The sequence below is a fragment of the Dictyostelium purpureum genome (assembly GCF_000190715.1).
Source record: "Dictyostelium purpureum unplaced genomic scaffold DICPUscaffold_19, whole genome shotgun sequence".
Classification (NCBI taxonomy): Eukaryota; Evosea; class Eumycetozoa; order Dictyosteliales; family Dictyosteliaceae; genus Dictyostelium; species Dictyostelium purpureum.
In genome coordinates, this window is record NW_003519356.1 from 43,973 (window position 1) to 66,914 (window position 22,942).

Sequence of the window (22,942 nt, forward strand, 5' to 3'; positions counted from 1 at the left end):
AAACCTTTTTTAAAAAAAACAAAATTATGAATAGATATGTAAATTTTTTTATGGTGTTTAATAAATTTAAATAAAATTAATTAAAATTATTGTGGTGGTTGTTGTTGTTTTTGTTGTTGTTGTATAAGAAATAATATTATTTATGAAATGAGATTTTTTGTTTAAAAAAAATAAAAAAAATGTCCTTTAATCTCCAAAAAATATCTGTTATTATTTATTTTATGTACATGAGTAATTTAAATAAATAAATTAAATAGTAATAATTTTATTTTGACTTTTTAAAATATTTAAAGGGTAAAAAAATAAACAAATAAAGCAAAATAAATAAACTAAAAAAAAAAAAAGGAAAAGTAATTGAAAGGGTTTAAAATTTATGAACTTGATTATAGATTTAAATAAATAAAAAAATAAATAAATAAATTTTATTTTTTTTTTTTTTTTTTTGAAAAATTTATGATAAATGAAGTGAAGTGAGAGGTAATGTTGTTGAGTGGAATATATTATTATTATTATTATTATTATTATTATTATTATTATTATTATTTTGTAAATTAATAAAAGGGTGTAATTAGATTTAACAATTGATTAAAAAATAAAATAAAAAAAGAAGTGGAAAAGGTAATAATTTGGAGGATAGGAATTTAAATTTAAATCGTAAAAAGAACAAAGATAATACCCTGCCTACCTTATTTATTATTATTATATTTTTATAGTTTCCTGTACTTTAGAAACTTTTTATAGTTAAGAAGTGATGTTTACAAATATGTCCACACAACTTTTATTTTGTTTTTGTTATTAAATTTATCTATATATCTATATTTATTATATTTATTATATTTATATAATTATTATTTGTTATTATTGATTTAATTTTCGTTGGTTTCTAAAATGAATGTGTTGAATTTTTTTTTTAAATTTAAAAACTTTTTTTTTTTTTTTTTTTTTCTGTATTTTATGTTTTTTAAATAAAATTTGCATGTTAATCACAAAAAAAGAGATTTATAATCTGGGTTTAAAAATAAAAATTTCTCATATCACTTGTACATTTATAATAGGTTTTTGTTTTTTTAAGGCTTTTGGTTTGAAAAAAAAAAAAAAAATTTTATTTATAAAAATACAAATGAAAAAAAAAAACTATTACTGATATGATAAAGAACCAAATGAAAAGGGACACAACAATTGTTTATTTATTTAGTTTTAATTTTGTGTGTTTTTTATTTTATTTTTTTTTTGGGTGTTTTTTTTTTTTGGTGTTTGTGAGCTTTTTGTGCCTGTGTTTCTTTTATTTTTTTTTTATTTTGTGTGTTTATCAAATATTTAATATTTGCATCAAAAACAAATAAAATATAAAAAAAAAAAGGACATGAGTGTATATCAAAGGGTGTTAAATTTCTTTCTTTTCTATTCCATGAAAAACCATATAACGATATTTGGTGCATGTGTTTTTGTTTTTTTTTTAAAAAAAATGAATTTTTGTGAATCTGACAAAAAAAAGGGGTGGGGTATTTGTAATAAAATAAATAATTTTTTTACAAAAATTAATATTATAAATCTTGGTTGTTGTTAATTATAGAAAATGATAAAAATAGAAGCCCTTTTTTTAAATTTATTTTGTGTAAAAAAATATATTGTTATAACAAAACAAATAATAATATAATATAATATTAAAATATGATAATGATAATGATGGTGATTATGATTATGGTGATTATAATAATGATGATTGTTATGTTGAATTGTTTATTTTAATTTTTTATTTTTGTGAAATGTATAAATATAGTATCATTACCATTATTACAAAAACCAAAATGAAAAACATATTTTTTGATAAATCTATTCTCTTTAAACATTGTTTTTCTTTTTTTTCTTAAATTTAAAGAATGAACCCCATTTTAAGAATTTTTATTTGTTACTTTTTTTTATTTATTTGTTATTATTATTATTACTATTTAAATAGTTTTTATTATTGTTTTAATATCGCCGCTTATATGAAGATGCATATTGATTTTGATTTTCATTTAAAATATAAAATAATCAGATTTGCGTAACAAAAAAAAAAAGAAAGAAAAAATTCCAAAAAAAAAAAATTAAAAATAAATTAAAAAAATTTATTTTTTTTTATTTTTTTTATATTTTTTTTTTTAATTTATTTTTAATTAATTTTCAAAATTTTTTAATTATAATTTTCACCTCCTCCCCAAATACATATATATATATTTATTCAAATAAACACACAACGAATATACAACAAAATACAACGAATCGAAATAAATTGTTATTAATTATATAAATAGAATTTTAAATATAAAAATGAATAAAAAAGTGATTTCTAAAAAAGAATGGGAAGAAAAATTATCAGAGGTTAATATATCGAAACAAGATTTAAATAAGTTGGTTATGAACTTTTTAGTAATAGAAGGTTATCAAGAAGCAGCTGCTAAATTTCAAGAAGAATCAGGGACTTCATGTAAGATATTATAATATAGGGAAAAAAAAAAAAATCATAATCAAACTTATTAATATAATTTAATGTATCATCATAATTTAGCAATAGTGGATTTAAATTCTATAGCTGATAGAATGGCAATAAGATCAGCAATTCAAAGTGGAGATGTGGAAAAAGGTATTGAAATAGTTAATGATTTAAATCCAGAGGTTTGTACCAACCACATTTACTTTTAGTATTATATTTTTGAGATTCTAATAGCTATTTATATATTAGATTTTAGATACAAACCCACAACTATATTTTCATTTACAGCAACAAAAGCTTATTGAGTTAATTAGAAAAGGTCAAATTTCAGAAGCACTAAAATTTGCACAGGAAGAATTAGCGTCACAAGGTGAAGAAAATGTAAATGATAATAATAATAATAATAATAACAATAACAATATTCATATTCATATATTAACTCTTTAATGTAGGAAAAATTTTTAGAAGAGCTTGAAAAAACAATATCTCTGTTAGCTTTTGAAGATACCTCAAAATCACCCATTGCTTCATTATTAGATCATTCTCAAAGACAAAAAACGGCTGGTGAACTAAATGCAGCAATTTTAACAAGTCAATCCCAAGATAAAGATCCAAAGTTACCAACAATTATTAAACTTTTAAAATGGGCACAAACTCAACTAGATTCCAAATGTCAATATCCTCGTATTAAAAATTTTGTAAATGGAGAATTTGAATAACAAATAAATAATAATATAAATAATAATAAATAATAATAAAACAAATTATTATGATAATCACAAATTATGATATATAATATAAAGATACCAATTTTTAAGGATAAGAAAAAGAAATGGTCCTGAAAAAACTTAATACTAACTCTGGAATTAAAAATAAATCAAAAACACATTTTTTAGAAATTTAAATTTTCCTTTAAAAAACATTTCAAACTATCGGAATATCTTCTATTTTATAACATTTTTTTTTTTTTTTTTATATTGCTCTGTGTTTATATGAAAAAAATAATCAAATAAATTTTTTATAAAAAAAAGTTTAAACTTATTATTCAAAGAAAATTAAAAAAATATAAAAGCTCTATTTCTAAAAAGATTTCAATAAAAGATATCCTGCAAGAATTTATTAAAAAGATCTTTAAGCAAAAAAGTTTATTTAGTATTATTTAAGCATCCCACATAATAATCTTTTTATCTCCACCAAATATGTAAATCTTGATCTATATTTTGATTTTTTTGATTATTTTCTTTGGATAATTATTGTTCAATTTTTTTCATGGCTTCCTTATTTTTTACTATGAGACCACCAATTGTGAGTGTTGTGAGACTATTTGGTAATGTGCCGGGTGGGATTACTTGGTTAAATCTACCACCGAATGTGAGTGTTGTAAGACTATTTGGTATTTAATTATTAGTCATGAACTGACCACTTTATTTATAGTTTTTTTTTAGTATTAATGTTATGTTTTTACTTTGTTTAGGAATTCATTGATTCACTTGGTGCGGACATATTGATTATTACCTTGGCTATTTTTTCTGTGGTAGTCAGAGCCAGCTTCTGTTCATATAAGCCGGGACCACTAAGATCAGTATTACAATCTTTGTGGGTTGGTCTAGTCTGTGTTATACCTGCAATGCATTCTGATTGATGAGACCGGACCGGGTATCGTTTAACGATTCATACCATTTAAAATGGCAGAGTTCTGAATTTGGGCGGATATCAGGATCCAGATGTTTTTTTACGGTGTTACTCCTCACCTTGGTAATGTGCCAGGTGTGACTACTTGGTTAAAATAACGACCGAATGTGAGTGTTGTGAGACTATTTGGTAGTGTTCCAGATAGAACTACTTGGTTAAAATCAAAACCGAATGTGAGTGTTGTGAGACTATTTGGTAATGTGCCCGGTAGAACTACTTGGTTAAAATAATCACCGAATGTGAGTGTTGTAAGACTATTTGGTAATGTGCCAGGTGTGACTACTTGGTTAAAATAATGACCGAATGTGAGTGTTGTAAGACTATTTGGTAATGTGCCGGGTAGAACTACTTGGTTAAAATAATCACCGAATGTGAGTGTTGTGAGACTATTTGGTAATGTGCCGAGTAGAACTACTTGGTTAAATCCATCACCGAATGTGAGTGTTGTGAGATTGTTTGGTAATGTGCCCGGTAGAACTACTTGGTTAAAATAATAACCGAATGTGAGTGTTGTGAGACTATTTGGTAATGTGCCAGGTGTGACTACTTGGTTAAAATCATGACCGAATGTGAGTGTTGTGAGACTATTTGGTAATGTGCCAGGTAGAACTTCTTGGTTAAATTGAAAACTGAATGTGAGTGTTGTGAGACTATTTGGTAATATGCCAGGTAGAATTACTCGGTTAAAATAAAAACCGAATGTGAGTGTTGTAAGACTATTTGGTAATGTGCCGGGTAGAACTATTTGGTTAAAATAATAACCGATTTTGAGTGTTGTAAGACTATTTGGTAATGTGCCCGGTAGAACTACTTGGTTAAAATCACCACCGAATGTGAGTGTTGTGAGACTATTTGGTAATGTGCCAGGTGTGACTACTTGGTTAAAATCATGACCGAATGTGAGTGTTGTGAGACTATTTGGTAATGTGCCCGGTAGAACTACTTGGTTAAAATCATCACCGAATGTGAGTGTTGTGAGACTATTTGGTAATGTGCCAGGTGTGACTACTTGGTTAAAATCATGACCGAATGTGAGTGTTGTGAGACTATTTGGTAATGTGCCAGGTAGAACTTCTTGGTTAAAATGAAAACCGAATGTGAGTGTTGTGAGACTATTTGGTAATGTGCCAGATGGAATTACTTGGTTAAAATCACGACCGAATGTGAGTGTTGTGAGACTATTTGGTAATGTGCCGGGTAGAACTACTTGGTTAAAATAATCACCGAATGTGAGTGTTGTGAGATTATTTGGTAATGTGCCGGGTGGAACTACTTGGTTAAATCTATTACTGAATGTGAGTGTAGTAATTGAATTTGGTAAAGTTGTTGGATTTAACATTTTATTAAAAGTGTACAAATATAAATTTTTCAAAAATGGTGGAAATTCATTTTTATCTGGAAGTGTATCACTATGCCACTTAAGTGTTGTTATATATGATTTATCTTTAAACTGGTTATATTGTGATCTATCAAGATCTACAGTACTATGTTCAATAAACTTTAAAATATGTTTATGAATTTCATTTCTTAAAAATATATTATTCCAAACTATATATAATAATCTATAATAAATAGTTAAAAAGAGAAATAATTAATATGCTTTTAATTAATCGACTTTTATTTATATTTATTGTATTGTATTGTATTGTATTGTATTGTATTGTATTGTACTTACCTATCACTAATATTACCACTGTTTTTTAACTCTTCATTTACTTGAAAGTTAATTAGAGATGATAGTAGCTTATCCATTGTCAATATAAAAAAAATAAATAAAAAAATATGAAATTAATTTCTTCCAAAATTCAAAAAGGGGTTGTCTGTCTGACGTTTTGTATTGCGCAGATGGTTCAAAAAATGCAAATTTTTAAAATGTTTTTGGAAAAAATAAAAATTTTTATAAAAATTTCCCATATAAAATTTTTTTTTTTTTTTAAAAAAATGCATTTTAAAAATCTTAAAAAACCAAGTCCTCAAAATAAAAAAAAAAAATTTAATTCAAAAAAAATAAAATTTTTTTTTTTTTTTTTTTTTTTATTTTCCCCGAATGCATTAAACATATAATTTATTTCTTTTACAGACATATTTTTTTTGCATTTGATAACAAGTGGACGGCCAACAAGTTTGGGTACCCTTTTCATTTGACTAGGTAAGAGGTTCTCCTACTTAGTAGGATAAAGTGCTTTATTCGATATTCATTATTTCTAGTTCTTTCTTATGCGTTTCAATTATGTCAAAAAGAAAAATTGATTGTGACATTAAAACCTTTGTAGAATCCCATCATTTTACAAAAACACCAAAGACTAGGATTTCCTTTGTAGATGGGGCAAATCTATATTTTAAAAGTATGATAAAAGGGTATAATATATATACATAAATTGTGATGATAATAATTTGTACTAATTGTTGTGATATTTAATATAGGTGATGTTTGGCCGTTTGAATCAAAACAAGATCAGATAGAAATAAAACAACAACATTTAGAACAACAACAACAACAACAACAAAAACAAAAACAAAAACAAATTGGATTTCTTACTGAAACTTTAAACAAAGATGGAGTTGATTTTAATAATTCTTTGGGTGATGCAATAAACAAGTTAAAATCAGCTGTTACAAATACAGATAACCACTCATTAAAAGTATGTGATAGTTATTTACTTCAGTAGAGATGTTATGGTTGATCATATATTCTACCAATCCATGAAGCAGGTTATCAGAGAAATCAATGATTCATGAGATTGTTGAAATGGCAAGATGTCACGATAATAGATTAGATTAATGAAAGATTGACTTCATGAATTGAGTGAGATTGTTAGCATTGTCAGAAGTCAGTTGTAATAACAACGATAGTCATGATTAGAAACGATTAAAGTTCCTTTTATTCATCCTATGTTATTTTCGTATGATTGTTTTATAAATACGCAAATAAACAAAATATTAATACTTAGTTCTAGAAATTTAAAGGTATTAATAAGAATGGCCAAAAGAAATATGAATAAAAGAAATCTTTCCGCATCCAACTTGGAGGATGAATCCAATAACACTTTCTTGTTGAAAAAAGATCCGCATTTCAAAGATACTTTCTTTTATACCTTCTTGACCGATCAAATAAAAACATTGCTCACTTGAATAGCTGATTGGTCCGAATCATCGCTCAGTTTTCTTGCAACACTCAAACATCATTGTGGATCAAAGATAATTGTTTATACGAGAATGAATTCATTTCTAGAATACATACTCTTAGAAATGACATTGATTCATCGAGTGCCGAAAAGAATAAACCATACTATGTAGGTGTTGCAGTGGACGAAATTGATATTCTCAAAGGATTGTACAACGATGTCCATGGATCAAGATTAATTGGACTTTGTAATGGATATGTCGATGATGAAAATATTAAAGAAGAATGGTTTACTAAAGATTATGTTTCTGCAAATCTTGCTTAAAATTTTTCTTCAAAGCTTGGATGGTAAAATGTGTTTCAATCTTGGCAAGTTTCCAACCAATGGCAAGAATACACTGGTAGCAATAATAGAAATCATGGCATCATTAGTATTAATAGTTAGTAGGTTTAATATTTTTTTTATTTTTTTACTCATGGTTACAATGTCAGCAATTATGTTTACACAATGCTACAAAGATACAAAATCAGCGAAGAACAAAGAAAAGACCAAACTCACTTTTTTCAATCAAAAGATCAATCATATGATCATACTCATCATCAACCAGGCAGAAAATTGCTCAACCAGTTTGAGCATACTACATCATTCAGAATATTTTTTGATCTTACACATATTTGCAAAAACCTCAGAAATAATTTAATTGCACATACTCCTATTCAAATATCTACATCAAAAGATTCAATGAGTGCAGATGAAAGAAGAAAAGTAATAACCTTAACATTTTATTTGAAAAGCAATACTTTCCATTAGAGAGCTTTCATGTTTTGGTGAACAAGCTAGATCCAAAGCCAGTGGCAGAACTTCACTTCTGGTGTGTATTTTTGATGGTTACCAGGCAATGTTTGCAAACAATGCATGTTATGACTCTCACATGTCTCAACCACATCAAATTCTTTCTAAAGAAGATGCTCAAAAGTATAATCAAGTTTTGGAAGATGAACAAGAATTCAAAAAACAATTTAATGGTATATTTAGAAAATTTGAAACACAACCTGATCAATCGAAATGAAATATTTCATTTTAGATTCTGAAATAACTGGTCTTACTTCCAATGCAGAAATTATTGAACTTTCATGTGCTTTTGTTTAAATGGGGAAGCATTTTATCGTAAATCAAATCCAACCATTTCCATTACTCCAGAATCTACCAAAATCAACAATCTCACAAACCAAGATTTAGCAGGTCACCAATATTGGGAAAAGGTTGAGAGGAATTTTTTAATTTTATTCTCCAGCAATTGTCAGATGATCTACCAATTTATATAATTGCTCACAATCAAAAGTATGATAGAGGTAGTATTGCTTTTCATTTAACAAAATCAATTAAGTTTTGGAACCATCACTCCAAAAAACCATTAGCAGAATTAAATTTTTCGATTCTGTTAACATCTTCAAATCAATTAAATTTGTGTTACCAGTAGTTTCAGATAAAAAAAGGAATCATATTCATTGGATACTGATCATATCAATCGTCACTATGTTTCACTTTTATTTGAAATTCTTTTGTTCTTTTTTCATAAAAATTATAAAGATCAAAACAATTTTTTAAAATTCCTTTTTAATTGTCTGGAAAAAAATAAAAAAAAATTTTATGGTTTATATTTTTAGGTTAAAAAGGGTTAGATATTTTTAAATATCTCTTGATTTTTTCAAAAACTAGTTTAATTTCTTTGTTTTTATTTTTTTATTTTTTTTTATTTTTTTTATTTTTTATTTTTTTATTTTTTTGTAAACCATATTTTTTTTACTTATAAAAAATATCACACAACACCCAAAATGAATAAAAAAATATTAATTGTTTTTTTTATATTTATTTTAAATTTTTATAATTCGAAAGGCGCCATTATTCATTTTAACAATATTATAACAGGGTCATGCACAATCGACTCCCCATGCGACTTGTCAAATAATAATGTGTGGGAAAATAATATAGCACCATCTAATAATGATGATGTGGTAATTGATTTTTCAGATCAACAGAACAACAAAAATATTTATTTAACAATTCAAAATTCATTTGTAACTTTAAATTCATTCTCAATAGTCGGTCAACAGCCATCAAATAATGAATTATTAACAAATTTATTAATTCAAAATTTAAATTTTACAGTATTAAACCAATTCTATTCACAAGATTCAAAAATCTCATTTTATGAAGATGATCCCAACTATGCCGATCAAAGTCAGTTTGGAACATTTATAGCAAACCAAACACAATTAAATGTAGATGGATTTTCAAATATAACTTCAAAAAATGTTAATTTTATTGGCACCTATTCATCGACATTTTCATCGGATGCCCTATTTACCGTTCAAAATAGCACCATCTTAAATGCACCCACACAATGGGACAACAATATTAACACAAATATCAGCAATATTGTTTTCGCCGGTACAACCTATATTGAAAAAGAATTTACCTCGCAAGGCACTATTTTATTCCGTGGAAATTTATATATTAATGATGTGTATATTGGTCAAACCCTTATCTCTATAGGCAATGTTTACATATCTGCTAATGTAAAAGCATCCATAGTTTCAACATCATCGGTCCTCTCCAGATCGACTATCTATATTCTAAAGCCAAGCGTCACTTTACAAGCCATCGAAGTTAAAACTTACGGCACTCTCACTCTAAACGCACCTGGTTTGACTATAGAATCCAATTTCACAATGAACTCTCTTACAAATATACAAATCAACTCTGCAACTTTGAACAACACTACACCATTCATCAATCTACTAAGTGGTCAATTTGATTTGTTTTTGGTGACTTTAAAGCTTCAATTAAATAGTAATAATACACCAACTAAATACGATTCTATCTTTTTATTTAATTCAAATAGAAGAATTTCAGACTTTGGCATTACAAAAACTACAATCACAACATCAAATAATAGACAAATTACCGGAATCGAATATGATGTCGAACAAGATACCGAAACTGGAAATGTCAACGTGGTGTTCAATGATCCTCCTAAAAAAAACACTACTTCAAGTAAAGATAAAATTATTGTGGGCTGTGTGGTTGGGGGCGCTGTTCTAATAATAGTTTTATTTGTAATAATTTACATCAGCATAAAAAAAGATATTAATTGTAATCTAACCTGTTAAAAATAATATAATTAAAAAATAATAACAGTTTAATCAAATTAAAAATAAACTAAACAATATTATTAATAGATATATCCATAAATGATTGGATATCTTTTTTTGTTTCTTGTGATATGTTTTTTTTTTGGTAAAATCATTCCCAGAAAAGTAAAAATATTAATAATTTTTTATTTTTTTTATTTTTATTTATTAATTTTTTTATTAATTTTTTTTTTTTTTTTTTAAAATTTTTTTTTTAAAATTTTTTCTATTTTTTCAAATAACAAATATATATTTATAATTTTATATTTCCATAAATCTATAATTAATAATGGGTGAACTAGATAAAACAATAAATCAATCTGGTGACAATAGTATATTAAACTTTTCAAAAGAAAATAGTTTATCATGGGGAAGATTATTATCAATCAACCCAGAATTTCCCCATGTAGAAATTCAAGACGATGAATGTCTTTTTGGAAGAAATCCTGCATGTAATGTAGTTTTCAACGATAAAAAGATCAGCTCAAAACACTGCAGAGTTTATAAAGAAAAAGAAGAAAGTAGTGTTGATCACAGATTTTATTTAGAAGATTTTAGGTAATTAATACATAAAAAAAATTCACCACCAAAAGTTTCATTGCACTTATTAATTTAAATTTTTTTATTTATTCAACAGTTCAAATGGTACTTTTGTAAATAGAAAAAGAGTTGGTAAAGGTAATATTGTACCAATTGTAAATGGAAATGAAATTTCATTAACCACAAATATTGAATCTACTGATCCAACAAGAATTATATATACATTCCAAGATTTAGAAAAACTAAGAAGAGAGGAGCAAGAAGAAAAAGAAAATAGAGAAAGTGGTTATACTCAAGTCGATGATATTATGGCTGATGAAATTTTAAATATGTCACCAATTAAAAAGACACCAAGCAACTTAGAAAAAGATTTAGTTAATAATAATAATAGTGATAGTAATAGTAATAGTAATGATAATACTGATAGCGGTAATATTACCGATGATATCGCACCAATTAAAAGGGCCACCTCAACTACAACAGCACCAGCAAATCAACCAATATCCAAACAACCATCAAAATTAAAAAGAAAATCTTCTGATTTAGAAGATTTAGAAGATGATCCAACAGATAAAAGAAAACAAAAAATTGATAACCAACCAATTCAAAATGAAGTATCATCAACCAAAACAGACTCACCAACCAATATTCCAACAAATGCAGCCACAACTACAGATGTTGATGTAAATCAAAAAGATGAAGAAATGAAAGATAAAGAAATAGGAAAAAAAGAAAATAATGATAATAATAATAATAACAACAATAACAATAACGATAATGATAATAAAAATGGTAATGATAATAATAATAATGACCAATTAAAAACACCAACTAAAACACCAACTACTACTACAACTTTATCATCAACACCAACAAAACAACAACAGGATTTAGAAGAAAGTATGGGTGAAAATCTAATTTGTGGTATTTGTCAAGATATTATTCACAAATGTTTAACTCTTATCCCATGTATGCATAATTTTTGTGTTTGTTGTTATGGAGATTGGAGAGCAAAATCAACAGATTGCCCATCATGCCGTTTAAATGTCAAAAGTTATCAATCCAATCATCTCATTAACAATCTTATAGAATTATATGTAAAAAAAAATCCTGAAAAGGCTAGAGATCCCGAAGAACTCAAGTCAATGGATGAACGTTGCAAAATTACCGATGACATGTTGAAGAAAGGTTTACTACTTAAATCAAAAAAGAAGTATTACGACGACTATGATGAAGATGATGAATATTACAGTGATGAGGAAGAAGATTATGAAGAGGAAGAAGAAAAATGTGTCCTTTGCCCACCAAACCCTACACAAACTACCTCGGGCTATACCTGCCCAGCACAAGATGCTGAGCACTATAATTGCTCAAATTGTTCACAGTTGTTCCCCAAACAAACTCCTGAACCACCTGGTATTAGATGCGATTCATGTAAAATAAGAGTATTTTGTAATTACTATAAAACATGTCCAGTCCCAAATTTCAACAGAATGATAGACTTACCAGTTGCCTTTATCCCACATACCACTTTTGGTGGCAATCAATTCGAACTTAAAATTTTAAACGACTATTTAACAAAAAACAACAAAACTGTCAATCAACTTTATAGAGATGTATTAACCGATATTGACAACAAAAAACTTGTAATTCGTAAGTATCATAGTGTTACACTAAAATATAATTTTTTGAAAATAATTTTATTAACCAAATTTTTTTTTTTTTTTTTTTTTAACTTTCAGCAACCAATTCAAATATTTTAATGCCAGATAGCCCATTAAGTGATCAATTCAGATGTCTTTATTGTGCACAAGCACTTTTCTCCAAATTATTATTTTATTACCGTATGAACATTCCAAAAGCAGATCTCCCAGACTATGCTGTTAGAGACAATTGTTATTATGGCAAAAATTGCAGAACCCAATTCTCAAAGTTTGACCACTCAAAGAAATTAAATCATATTTGCGAACAAACCAAATTTTAAAAAAAAAACAAAATAAAAATTAAATTGAAAACTTGTACAAATAAACTAAATCAATTAAAACAAATTAAAATTATAATTATATTAAATGTTTTATTATATTTTTTTTTAAATAAGATAATAGGGAAGGACTTGTTACAATTATTAATAAAAAAAAAAATATTATTGTTTATTTACAAAATTTTTATTTATTTTTTAAATACAGATTTTTTATATAACATTTCCATATCGTCGTCAAAATTTAAATCCTCATCTTCGTCGTCGTCAATATTGCTTTGTTCTTTTTTTGTTTCTATTTTTGTTACGGTTTTGAAATCAACTTTTTTCTTTTTTAAATCTTCAATTTTATTTGATAAAACCACCTGTTCAACATTATCCATATCTTTAATTATTGAATTTACTGATTCTTCCAATATGCTTTCAACTTCTTTAGTTAATTTTGATTCTATTGTTGCGGTATTTATATTATTATTATTTTTATTATTATTAATATTATTACTATTATAAATGACAGTATTTGTATTATTTATTATTTCCTCTACCTTTTGCTTATTTAAATTTTCTATTCTATTATACTCTTCAATTTGCTTACTATAAAAGAAAAATTAATCAATAAAAATTAATATACAGGTATATATGGTAATAATAGTAATTAAGGGTTACTAATACAAACTTTAATTCCTCTTCGGTAATTTCATCTTCTTCATCTACAGTGTCTTTTTTTACTTTTTTATTATTATTTGTTGAGGATGGTTTGTCGAAAAATCCTGGAGGTAAGTTATCTTCATCATCGCTACCATTTTTAAATGCCTTTTTTTCTTCTTCTGGGTCATCAAAGAATCCTTTGGGAAATCCGTTATTATCCTCTGTTGTATTGGTTTCATCTTCACTTTCGCTGCTATCATATCCTATTAATCCCTGAATCTCCTTTAATGCACTTTCCTCCTCGCTATTTGTTTTTTGTTTTTTGTTTGGTGTATTTTCATTTGAAACTGATTTTATTGATGTTGAGGATGTTGTAGTAGTTGTTATTGTTTCAGTGACAATATTTTTTGTTTCAGTGGAGTTTGAATCTAATTCTCTTTTTTTTGATTGCTGTGTTTGTGTTTGTGTTTGTGTTTGTGTTTGTGTTTGTGTTTGTGTTTGTGTTTGTGTTTGTGTTTGTGTTTGTGTTTGTGTAGGTGGTTGTGTTTGTGGTGCTATTTGTTTTTGATTTTTTTGTATTTGTTTAATATAGTTTTCATAGGAGGTTGAATGTTTGGATGATTTACAATGAGCATTCCACATATTTTCGTTTGGTACCCTCATTTGACATATTGTACATGTTAATTGTTTTTGACTATTTAATCTATATTATTTATTTATGTAAATTTTGTTAATAATTTGTAATTAATAATATAAACCTGTTATAATATTAAACATACTTTAAAAATAGTTTGTCATTGAATTCGAGTGTTTGTTGTTGCGATGATAAATTAGTTGTTGAGGATAATGATTGCTTATTTGACGATGAGGATGAAGATGACGACGACGAAGATAATGCTGTGGTTTTTCTTGTATTTTTCATTAACTCTTTTAAATCATTTTTACTTGTCATTTTATTTATAAAAACAAATTTATAAAAAATAAATAAAATTAAAAAAATGAAAAATAAAAAATAAAAATAATTTTTTTTAAAATTTAAATTTTTTAAAAAAAAATTAATTCATTAAAACCTTTTTAAGATCATTTTTTATTTAATATTTTATTATTTCATATTTTTTATATCTCTATTTACAATGGTTCAAATACTATAATGGGGCGACCCCCCCCCCCGAAATGTTTTTTTAACCCATCTCTTAATTAATGAAATAGGTATGTGGTTACTTTAAAATTAAAAAAAAAAAAAGGGTGGTTTTAAAAAAAAATTAAATATTTAATTTATAAAATTTTAGTTATTTTTTTTAAAAATAATAAAACAACAAGTAACATAAAATAAATTAAAATAATGAATAATATAAAATTTCCAAATTATTTACAACTTAAAATTTTAGATTATTGTTGGAATGATTTAAATAAATATAGAATTAAAAAAAAAGAAAAATATTTAGATTGCAAAATAAAATGGAAGCTATATTTAATTTTAGTGAATTGGTTATGGTTCAAACATGCAAGAGATAACCTGGTTAGAAGCTATTCATTCGAGTATCAAATATTGGATGTTTACAAGAAATATTTCACAAATAGATTTTCAATTCAAAGCGGGATACCTGTGAACCTAAGAATTTCAACACAAAACATATCTACATTTTTAAACCATTACTACGAATTCAATGGGAAAGAAGGCGTACGGCTATTTTTTTCAGAGTTAAAAGAATTAGAAGTTTTGGTTAATTGCGATTTGGATTTTAATGACTATGATATTTTGTTTTCAAATATAACTAATTTAGAAACCCTCTCCATAGTATTCAGAGAAAGTATGATGTTCAATGAAAAACAACATTGCAAAATAATAGAGTATCTCGCCCAGCCAAGTGTCAACCAACAGCTAAATATCAGTCTAAAAACTCTCCACCTCCAATCAATATTATTTACAGATAGATTAATGGATAATTTCAAAAAAATTCAACTACCATACATCACCAAACTAACAATAGAAAATTTCGACACCAATTTATATTCATATGAAATTATTAAAATAATCAATACATTTTCAAATTTAAGAGAACTGCACTTTGTTTATCCATTAGATTTTGAATTCTATTTAAACTCCTACACAATTTTCACTTATTTATTAAAAAACAGTCTTATAGAATCATTAAGTTTAGATTTAACAGATAGAGAAACTTTGACAGTGGGTGGCAATGACAATAACTTATATGCAGATTTGGTTAATGTGTATTTAAAATATGCCCATAATCTCAGACATTTAAAATTAAGAATTCATCACCTTCAAAAATACCAAAACACCACAGTTTTCAAATTAATTCAGTTTCTGTTTACCTCCTCTAGCCACAATATTCAAACCCTAGACTGTAACATATCAATGAATCTCCCATTACCTTTTAAACTATCATCTTCCATCACTGATATTAAAGGTTTAATTTTTAACAATTGTTCCGCTGTTCAAGATATCAAAGAGCCACTAGAACTTTTAAACAACTCATGTAGTAGCTTACTTATTCCAAAAAACAAATATCCAAACCCAGTTATCGAATATTTACTCTTAAATTCAAAATCGCAACATATCACAATTGATTTTAGTTTGTATGGTATCGAACAATTAAAAGCTTTAAAAAAAAATAACTCTGTCAAATTTTTAAATATAGTAGGTTTAAAATTGGAAAAATATCAACTTTATTTGGACCAGATATTACTCTTTATAAAGAAACAAGACTCGATCATTCTAACCACAATTTCTATGGATCGTAAACACACCGAAAATTGGTCATTAATTAGGGCATGGCTATTAATAGAATCATCAACAAATAAAACTTTTTCAAACACTTTATTAGTTTGGTCAGAAATAAACAACTATTATAAATTTAACTACATCAATTTTTTTGATATAAAAATAATGAAAAAAAAATAAAAGAAAAAAAAATAATCTATTCAAATATCCGCACAGACTATTTCTTTCTATTTACAGTTTATTATTATACAATGATATTGATAAATAAAATTTATTATTGAATTTTTAATTTGAATCTATTATTTAGATGTTCATCTACAGAACATATAGAAATAACTCTGTAACATAGGTATTATCTGTTTTAATAAGAATTTTTTTATAAAGTATAAAACTGTTTATCACTCTAACTCTGATAATATCTGTTGTTCCTGATTCACGGAGTTATATATAATAATGCTTTGAAACTTGAATGATTTGTTGTTGTTTATTAGATTTATATAAAAACAAACTGTTGGACTAGCCCTACATGGTTTCTTTAGTACACATTCTAAGTCATTGAGCTATACTTGTCTAAATTTATTTGACTTTGCTAATTTTATTGCTATTTCTGATTGAATGTGTGAATAAATAGATTACACCTGAAATCTAAGTACCGAAAATTATCAAAACTGTATACCGATTATTAATTGAATTATAAAGTATATCTAAAGTTGATACCAATTTTGATTTTGAATTTGATTGTAATTGAGATTAATTAAAAATATCTACATAGTTTGGCTATTAGCTTTTAATAATGAAAATTAATTAAAATACTTGACACCTGAAGCATTTGGAATAGTCATCTTTAAAAATGGAATTTGAAAAAGTAGTCTTATACTTTAGTTTGTGGAATGCCTTCAATATTACCAAATGATATATTTATTGGTCCTAACCTACTACATCTAAATGTACAACCCTTTCTACTTGATTTTGATTCGAAATTTAAATATACCAAATTATATTTTTGAATTGAAATAGATTTCTAAAATCCTTTTTTAATGATAATTGCATATTACTGAAAATATTTAGAGTTGTAAAAAAATAATCCCATTTTTAATGGAACCATACCAGAACAAAAATGGCTTTAAGTGGTAAAATTTAAAGAACCCAATACTGATGCATCTATTATGATTTATGAAAGGCCAATTGAAGTCCATGATTTACTTGAGATTTAGGGCGGAAATTATAGTTTCTTGTTAGCTAAGTGCATATTGGCAAACCCAAACAATGATGGACCTCTACTTTGAGCAATACTTTTGAGCTTCATTGGCTACTGATTACTGAGAATGGCCGAAGACTGATTACTTTTAGTTTTTTTTTAATTATTATTATCATTATTTGATTATTATATTATACTGAAAAATTAAAAATGTGGTAAAGGTTAGATTAAAATTGGGTTATACTACTGAAAAATGATATTAAATGTGATTATTTAATAAATAAAAGTTAAAAGGATGATTTTTAACGATTAGTTTTAATCAATTTTAAAATAAAAATAAAATAGTAATATTTACATAGAATAAACAGAACCCTGATGTTTGAATTGTGACTTTAAAATGTGTTCATACTGAAAAAAAACCCCAATGTTTCAAGAATGATTTGAAAAAAACACAATTGAAAAGAATTAAACATACCCCCAATGTATGATTAATGATTTTAAATAAATAAAATGTTGAAACTGAACAAGAAAGAATTAAAATTAAGCTAAAAAGGTATAAAATAAAATATTAGTTTCTTTTATATTCAAATTTAATAATTATGTAAATAATACCATTAAAGTTACCTTAAAAATACAAATACCCCAATGTTGGCATTTAATAAAGAACCTGATTATAATGAAGGAGAAGTATTATAATTAAACAATATATGAGACCGAAAGAGAGATTTAATCTAAATATAAAAAAATAAATATTAGTTTCTTTTAATTTTAATAATTATGTAAATAATAATATTTAGTTACCTTAAAAATACCAATACCCCAATGTTGGCATTAGATAAAGAACTTGGTTATACTGAAAGAGAAAATATTAAATTATATATGAAACTGAAAGAGAGAGAATTAATCTAAATATGAAATAAATATTAGTTTCTTTTATATTTTAATAATTATGTAAATATTATTATTGTATTTACTTTGATAAAACAAATACCTAAACATGGCAACGTGTTGAATGAGAAAGAATTAAATATTGAACTTTTTGATGTATATGAGAAAGATTTAAACTAAAAAAGAATAAGATATTGGTAAATTTTATATTCAAATATAATAATTATTTAAATATTAACATTATAGTTACCTTAGGGAATGCACACATATTGACATTTAGTATAGATCATGATTATAATGGAAGAGAAAGTATTATATTTAAACTATATAGGATTTAAAATTTAATATTAGTTTTTTTATATTCAATCTTAGTATTATTTATTAAAATATTAACTTAATAGTTACCATAAGAGAACTAGCATATGAAACCTTTGGAACTTCTTTAACCTTTTTTGAAGAGTTGAGGATAATGCAATGAATGGTAATGTTTGTCCGATGAAGTTGTTTTCTGATATGATCTTGATTGATTTCGTTATTATTCCATATAGATAGAGTATTATTGATTGAGGTTAAAATCATCATCTAATTGGTGGCCAGCTAATTGATGACGATTAAATTAAAAATCTATATTTTCCCTATGGATTGGAATATTGTAATCGAAATGCTATTGGACATCCATACTGTTTAAAGTGTTATTTATATTATTAATCAATGTTCATTGCATCATTTGTTAAACCCTCATTTTGATTATCTCTCTACAATTAAATAATAAATTAAATTAATATATGTTTTATTTATAAAGTATAAATATGAATGTATGAATTACTTACTCTAATACTTGAAATTGGATGTCTGCAAGTTGGACAGGTTCTAGTACGAGAATACCATCTAGTAATGCATTCAAAGCAAAATTTATGAACACAATCAATTGATGCACTATTAATGGCTTCTACCTGATTTAAGCAAACTGTGCAGGTGTTTTGGTCTTCGTCTTGTTCCATTTGTTGTGGTTGACTTTCTTGTTGCAATCTTATTTGTTGTAATCTTTCTTGTTGCAATCTTAAGGCTTCAAATTGTTCTCTACGTACCCTTTGATTTTCTTCTTGTGTTTCTTGGGCACGTTCTCTTTCTAAATTTCTTCTATTTGCCCTTTGTTGAAGTAATACATCTAATCGTTCTCTTTATGAATTTAAGTAACGAATATATTCTCGGGCTTCTTCCAAATGTTGTTGTTGCTCTCTGGCAACTCTTTGTGATCTATCTCTTTCTATTGCATCCCTACGTACCCTTTCTCTTAATAAAGTTTGGGCACGTTCCCTTTCTTGTTGCTCTCTTGCAACTCTTTCTCTTTCTCTTCTTTCTCTCTCTAATTGTTCTTGACGTACCCTTTCTTGACGTTCTCTTTCGATTCTTAATAAATATTGGGTACGTTCCCATTCTTGTTGCTCTCTTTCTATTCTCTCTCTTTCAATTCTTTCAGTCTCTAATTGTTCTAGACGTACCCTTTCTTGACGTTCTCTTTCAATTCTTAATAAATATTGGGTACGTCCCCATTCTTGTTGCTCTCTAAAGATTCTTTCTCTTTCTAAAGCTTCTAAACGTTCTCTTTCTTGTCTTTCTCTGGTTAATCTTTCTGAACGTTCAGATTCTCTGATTTCTCTTGCAAAATCCAATACTTCTTTTCTGAGAGCTTTGTTTGCCTTCTCCCTTTCTGTTTGTTCTTTATCCCTTCTTAGAATCTCTAAAACTAATGGATCTGACTCTAATGATTGGTTTCTATTATTGATGTTGTAATTATTGTTATTATTATTGCTATCATTAGAGGCAATGTTTGAAGGAATAAATGTTGGGGTGGTTCTTTCTTGTGTTTCTTGTGTTGGTGTATCTTTGAAAAAACGAGATGGTAAATATCTTACACCATTTTTACCATTATTATTATAATTATTATTATTATTATTGTTATTGTTATCATAAATTATATTATTATTATCATCATAATAATTATTATTTAAATTAATATTATTATTATTATTATAAATATCACTATAATTATTTAAATTATTATTATTATTAAAATTATTATTATAATTAAAATTATAATGATTATAATTATTATCATTATTATTATTATAAAAATTATTATTATTAATAGAGTTATAATTATTATTATTATTATCATTATAATTGCAATGATTATAATTATTAATATGATTATTATAAAAATTATTATTATTATTATTGATGTAGTTATAATTATTATTATTATTAAAATTAAAATTATTATCATTATTATAATTATTATTATTAATATTATTATTAAAACTACTATTATTATTATTATTATTATTATTATTAATTTTATTAATTATATTTTTATATAAAATATAGATACAAAAAATGATAATTAAAAATATACAAATTAAAATATATAAATTATCCATTTTTTTTTTTTTATTGAGACAAAAAAATATATGTATAAAAATGTAAAGTTATTTATTTGTAAAGAAAAAAAAAAAAAAGAAAAAAAAAAAATTATAGAATGAGGTTTTTTTAAAAAAAATTTTTTATTTTTTTTTTCAAAAAAAAAATTAAACATATCCTTTTTATATATCATTGTAATGGGGTATATGATGTTCATATATTATAATAATATTATTATAATAAAAATATGTGCCTCAACCTCATTGTATGTATTTTTTTTTAAATTTTAATGACAATCATATAATAAATAGAAATTGAATAAAATATTATTATATAAAATTTACAAATATTTATTTAAAAAAAAAAAAATCATCACACAATAAACTTCATAATAACTATTTAATTTCTTTTTCATTTTTTATATTTTTTTTAATTTTAATATTTTTTAATAAATTAAATAATTTTATATTTATATATTTATCACGTTTCACCATAATAACTATCAATTTTAATAAAAATCAAATCCATTAAATATTTAATAATTTATAATTCACATCATATCACCATTATAAATTAAAAATTTAATTTAAAAATGAATAATTAACTAAAAAACATTTTTTCCTCATTTATTTTTATCTTTATTTTTAATTTATTTTCTATATGGTTTGCTCTATCCTCTCCACAATGTATAGTTGCATTTCAAATCCGGAACAAGCAAATATTAAACAAACCGAAGTTGCCATCTCAATTTTTGTCCATTTTGGAAATGCAATTAAAAATAACCAAGAAAATAGCAAAAAAGCAATTTCAATGTATTATTGACAAGATTTTTAAAAGTTCTTTAAATATTTTTATAAAATTAAGACCGCATGGATCAGTAGCAGGTCACAGTCAATTGCTTTCCAATACATACAGGTTTATTTGGTCCTTATATGACTCCATCAGTACCGATTTCAGTTCAGATTAAATAATTTTAATAAAATCCAAGAAAAAAAATCATTTCTATTAAACACTTTTTAAACTAAAAAAAACTGGAAATATATATATATATTTAAAAATAAAAAAATATTATTTATAAACACATCAGATAAATTAATTAAAAAAAATAAATACATATTCAGAAATATAAAAAAAAAAGAATTATATTTATAATATTTTTAAAAATTATTTACTCTAAAAAAGGTAATAATAAAAATAAAAAAATTTATTTAATTAATATATATTATTTATTATTAACTATTTTACTGAATTTCCTTGATCGGTATTACATTGACCTAAATCCAATTGATTTCGGATTTAGAACATTGTTGTTGAGGAATTAGAACAACAAAACCAACAACAACAAGCCCAACAACAACAACAATTTCAATTTCAATATCAACACCAAAATCAACATCAGCATCAGCATCAAAATAATCAACAACATAAAAAAAGAGGGAATGCAAGTGAAACAAAACAAGATATTGAAAGAAGAGTAAGACAAAAGGTCCATGGGGCTTGGAAAGAGTTTGATGAAATATCAAAAAGAAGAAATCAATCAGATTATAATGGACCAACTCTTTTATTGACAAACTACAGCCAAAGTGAACAAATCATAAAATTTAAAAAAGAAAAAGATGAAAAGAGAAGAAAAGAAAAGGAAAGAAAAAGACAAAAAGAAATAGAAAAGAGAAGAAAAGAAAAGGAAAGGAAAAGACAAAAAGAAATGGAAAAGGAAAAAAGAAAAAAGAGAAAAGAAAGGGATATAGACAGAGATAGAAGGGATAAAAAAAAGAAAATTAAATTTTCCCTAAATGAAGATCAATGAAGAGCCAAAATATAAAGATAGAGTTAATTCATATTTAGTTTAATTCATTCTCTTTAAAGCTTCACACGTTCTATTTAAGTCTACATTGGGATATTCATTATTATTTAGTTCAGATTCAATTCTTTCTTTTTCAGTTTCAATACGTTATTTATTACGAGTAATTATTTATACATTGGTGGTTCCATATATTCCATTGATTCGAGGTTCAGTATTTTCTTTATAATTGTCTTTT

At 25.1% G+C, this 22,942-nt stretch overlaps 10 protein-coding genes across 10 annotated transcripts; 6 read left to right on the top strand and 4 right to left on the bottom strand.

Annotated features, from left to right (window-relative positions):
- Positions 1–2,310: 2,310 nt before the first annotated feature.
- DICPUDRAFT_52718 (uncharacterized protein) lies at positions 2,311–3,369 on the top strand (the record flags this gene model as incomplete). Its single annotated transcript, XM_003284066.1, has 4 exons — positions 2,311–2,467; positions 2,549–2,655; positions 2,723–2,854; positions 2,926–3,369. 4 exons carry the CDS (start codon positions 2,311–2,313, stop codon positions 3,190–3,192), a joined length of 663 nt encoding a protein of 220 aa, XP_003284114.1. The 3' UTR covers positions 3,193–3,369.
- Positions 3,370–4,220: 851 nt separating this feature from the next.
- On the bottom strand, positions 4,221–5,917 carry DICPUDRAFT_75097 (uncharacterized protein; the record flags this gene model as incomplete). The annotated part of the gene is made up of 2 exons (XM_003284091.1): positions 4,221–5,727; positions 5,841–5,917. 2 exons carry the CDS (start codon positions 5,915–5,917, stop codon positions 4,221–4,223), a joined length of 1,584 nt encoding a protein of 527 aa, XP_003284139.1.
- Positions 5,918–6,395: 478 nt separating this feature from the next.
- Positions 6,396–7,614, top strand: DICPUDRAFT_147875 (uncharacterized protein; the record flags this gene model as incomplete). The annotated part of the gene is made up of 3 exons (XM_003284067.1): positions 6,396–6,510; positions 6,590–6,807; positions 7,381–7,614. 3 exons carry the CDS (start codon positions 6,396–6,398, stop codon positions 7,612–7,614), a joined length of 567 nt encoding a protein of 188 aa, XP_003284115.1.
- A 94-nt stretch (positions 7,615–7,708) lies between these two features.
- On the top strand, positions 7,709–10,463 carry DICPUDRAFT_75098 (uncharacterized protein; the record flags this gene model as incomplete). Its single annotated transcript, XM_003284068.1, has 3 exons — positions 7,709–7,733; positions 8,085–8,315; positions 9,220–10,463. 3 exons carry the CDS (start codon positions 7,709–7,711, stop codon positions 10,461–10,463), a joined length of 1,500 nt encoding a protein of 499 aa, XP_003284116.1.
- A 310-nt stretch (positions 10,464–10,773) lies between these two features.
- Positions 10,774–13,008, top strand: DICPUDRAFT_86130 (uncharacterized protein; the record flags this gene model as incomplete). Its single annotated transcript, XM_003284069.1, has 4 exons — positions 10,774–11,042; positions 11,122–11,453; positions 11,700–12,677; positions 12,767–13,008. The coding sequence occupies 4 exons, from the start codon at positions 10,774–10,776 to the stop codon at positions 13,006–13,008; spliced, it is 1,821 nt and encodes a 606-aa protein (XP_003284117.1).
- A 185-nt stretch (positions 13,009–13,193) lies between these two features.
- On the bottom strand, positions 13,194–14,602 carry DICPUDRAFT_147878 (uncharacterized protein; the record flags this gene model as incomplete). Its single annotated transcript, XM_003284092.1, has 3 exons — positions 13,194–13,596; positions 13,679–14,353; positions 14,430–14,602. The coding sequence occupies 3 exons, from the start codon at positions 14,600–14,602 to the stop codon at positions 13,194–13,196; spliced, it is 1,251 nt and encodes a 416-aa protein (XP_003284140.1).
- A 390-nt stretch (positions 14,603–14,992) lies between these two features.
- Positions 14,993–18,503, top strand: DICPUDRAFT_75101 (uncharacterized protein; the record flags this gene model as incomplete). Its single annotated transcript, XM_003284070.1, has 3 exons — positions 14,993–15,461; positions 15,711–16,503; positions 18,392–18,503. The coding sequence occupies 3 exons, from the start codon at positions 14,993–14,995 to the stop codon at positions 18,501–18,503; spliced, it is 1,374 nt and encodes a 457-aa protein (XP_003284118.1).
- A 360-nt stretch (positions 18,504–18,863) lies between these two features.
- DICPUDRAFT_147880 (uncharacterized protein) lies at positions 18,864–19,064 on the bottom strand (the record flags this gene model as incomplete). Its single annotated transcript, XM_003284093.1, has 1 exon — positions 18,864–19,064. One exon carries the CDS (start codon positions 19,062–19,064, stop codon positions 18,864–18,866), a length of 201 nt encoding a protein of 66 aa, XP_003284141.1.
- Positions 19,065–19,186: 122 nt separating this feature from the next.
- DICPUDRAFT_75102 (uncharacterized protein) lies at positions 19,187–20,923 on the bottom strand (the record flags this gene model as incomplete). The annotated part of the gene is made up of 3 exons (XM_003284094.1): positions 19,187–19,237; positions 19,313–19,650; positions 19,681–20,923. 3 exons carry the CDS (start codon positions 20,921–20,923, stop codon positions 19,187–19,189), a joined length of 1,632 nt encoding a protein of 543 aa, XP_003284142.1.
- A 227-nt stretch (positions 20,924–21,150) lies between these two features.
- DICPUDRAFT_147882 (uncharacterized protein) lies at positions 21,151–22,710 on the top strand (the record flags this gene model as incomplete). Its single annotated transcript, XM_003284071.1, has 2 exons — positions 21,151–21,168; positions 22,204–22,710. 2 exons carry the CDS (start codon positions 21,151–21,153, stop codon positions 22,708–22,710), a joined length of 525 nt encoding a protein of 174 aa, XP_003284119.1.
- Between the last annotated feature and the right edge of the window lie 232 nt (positions 22,711–22,942).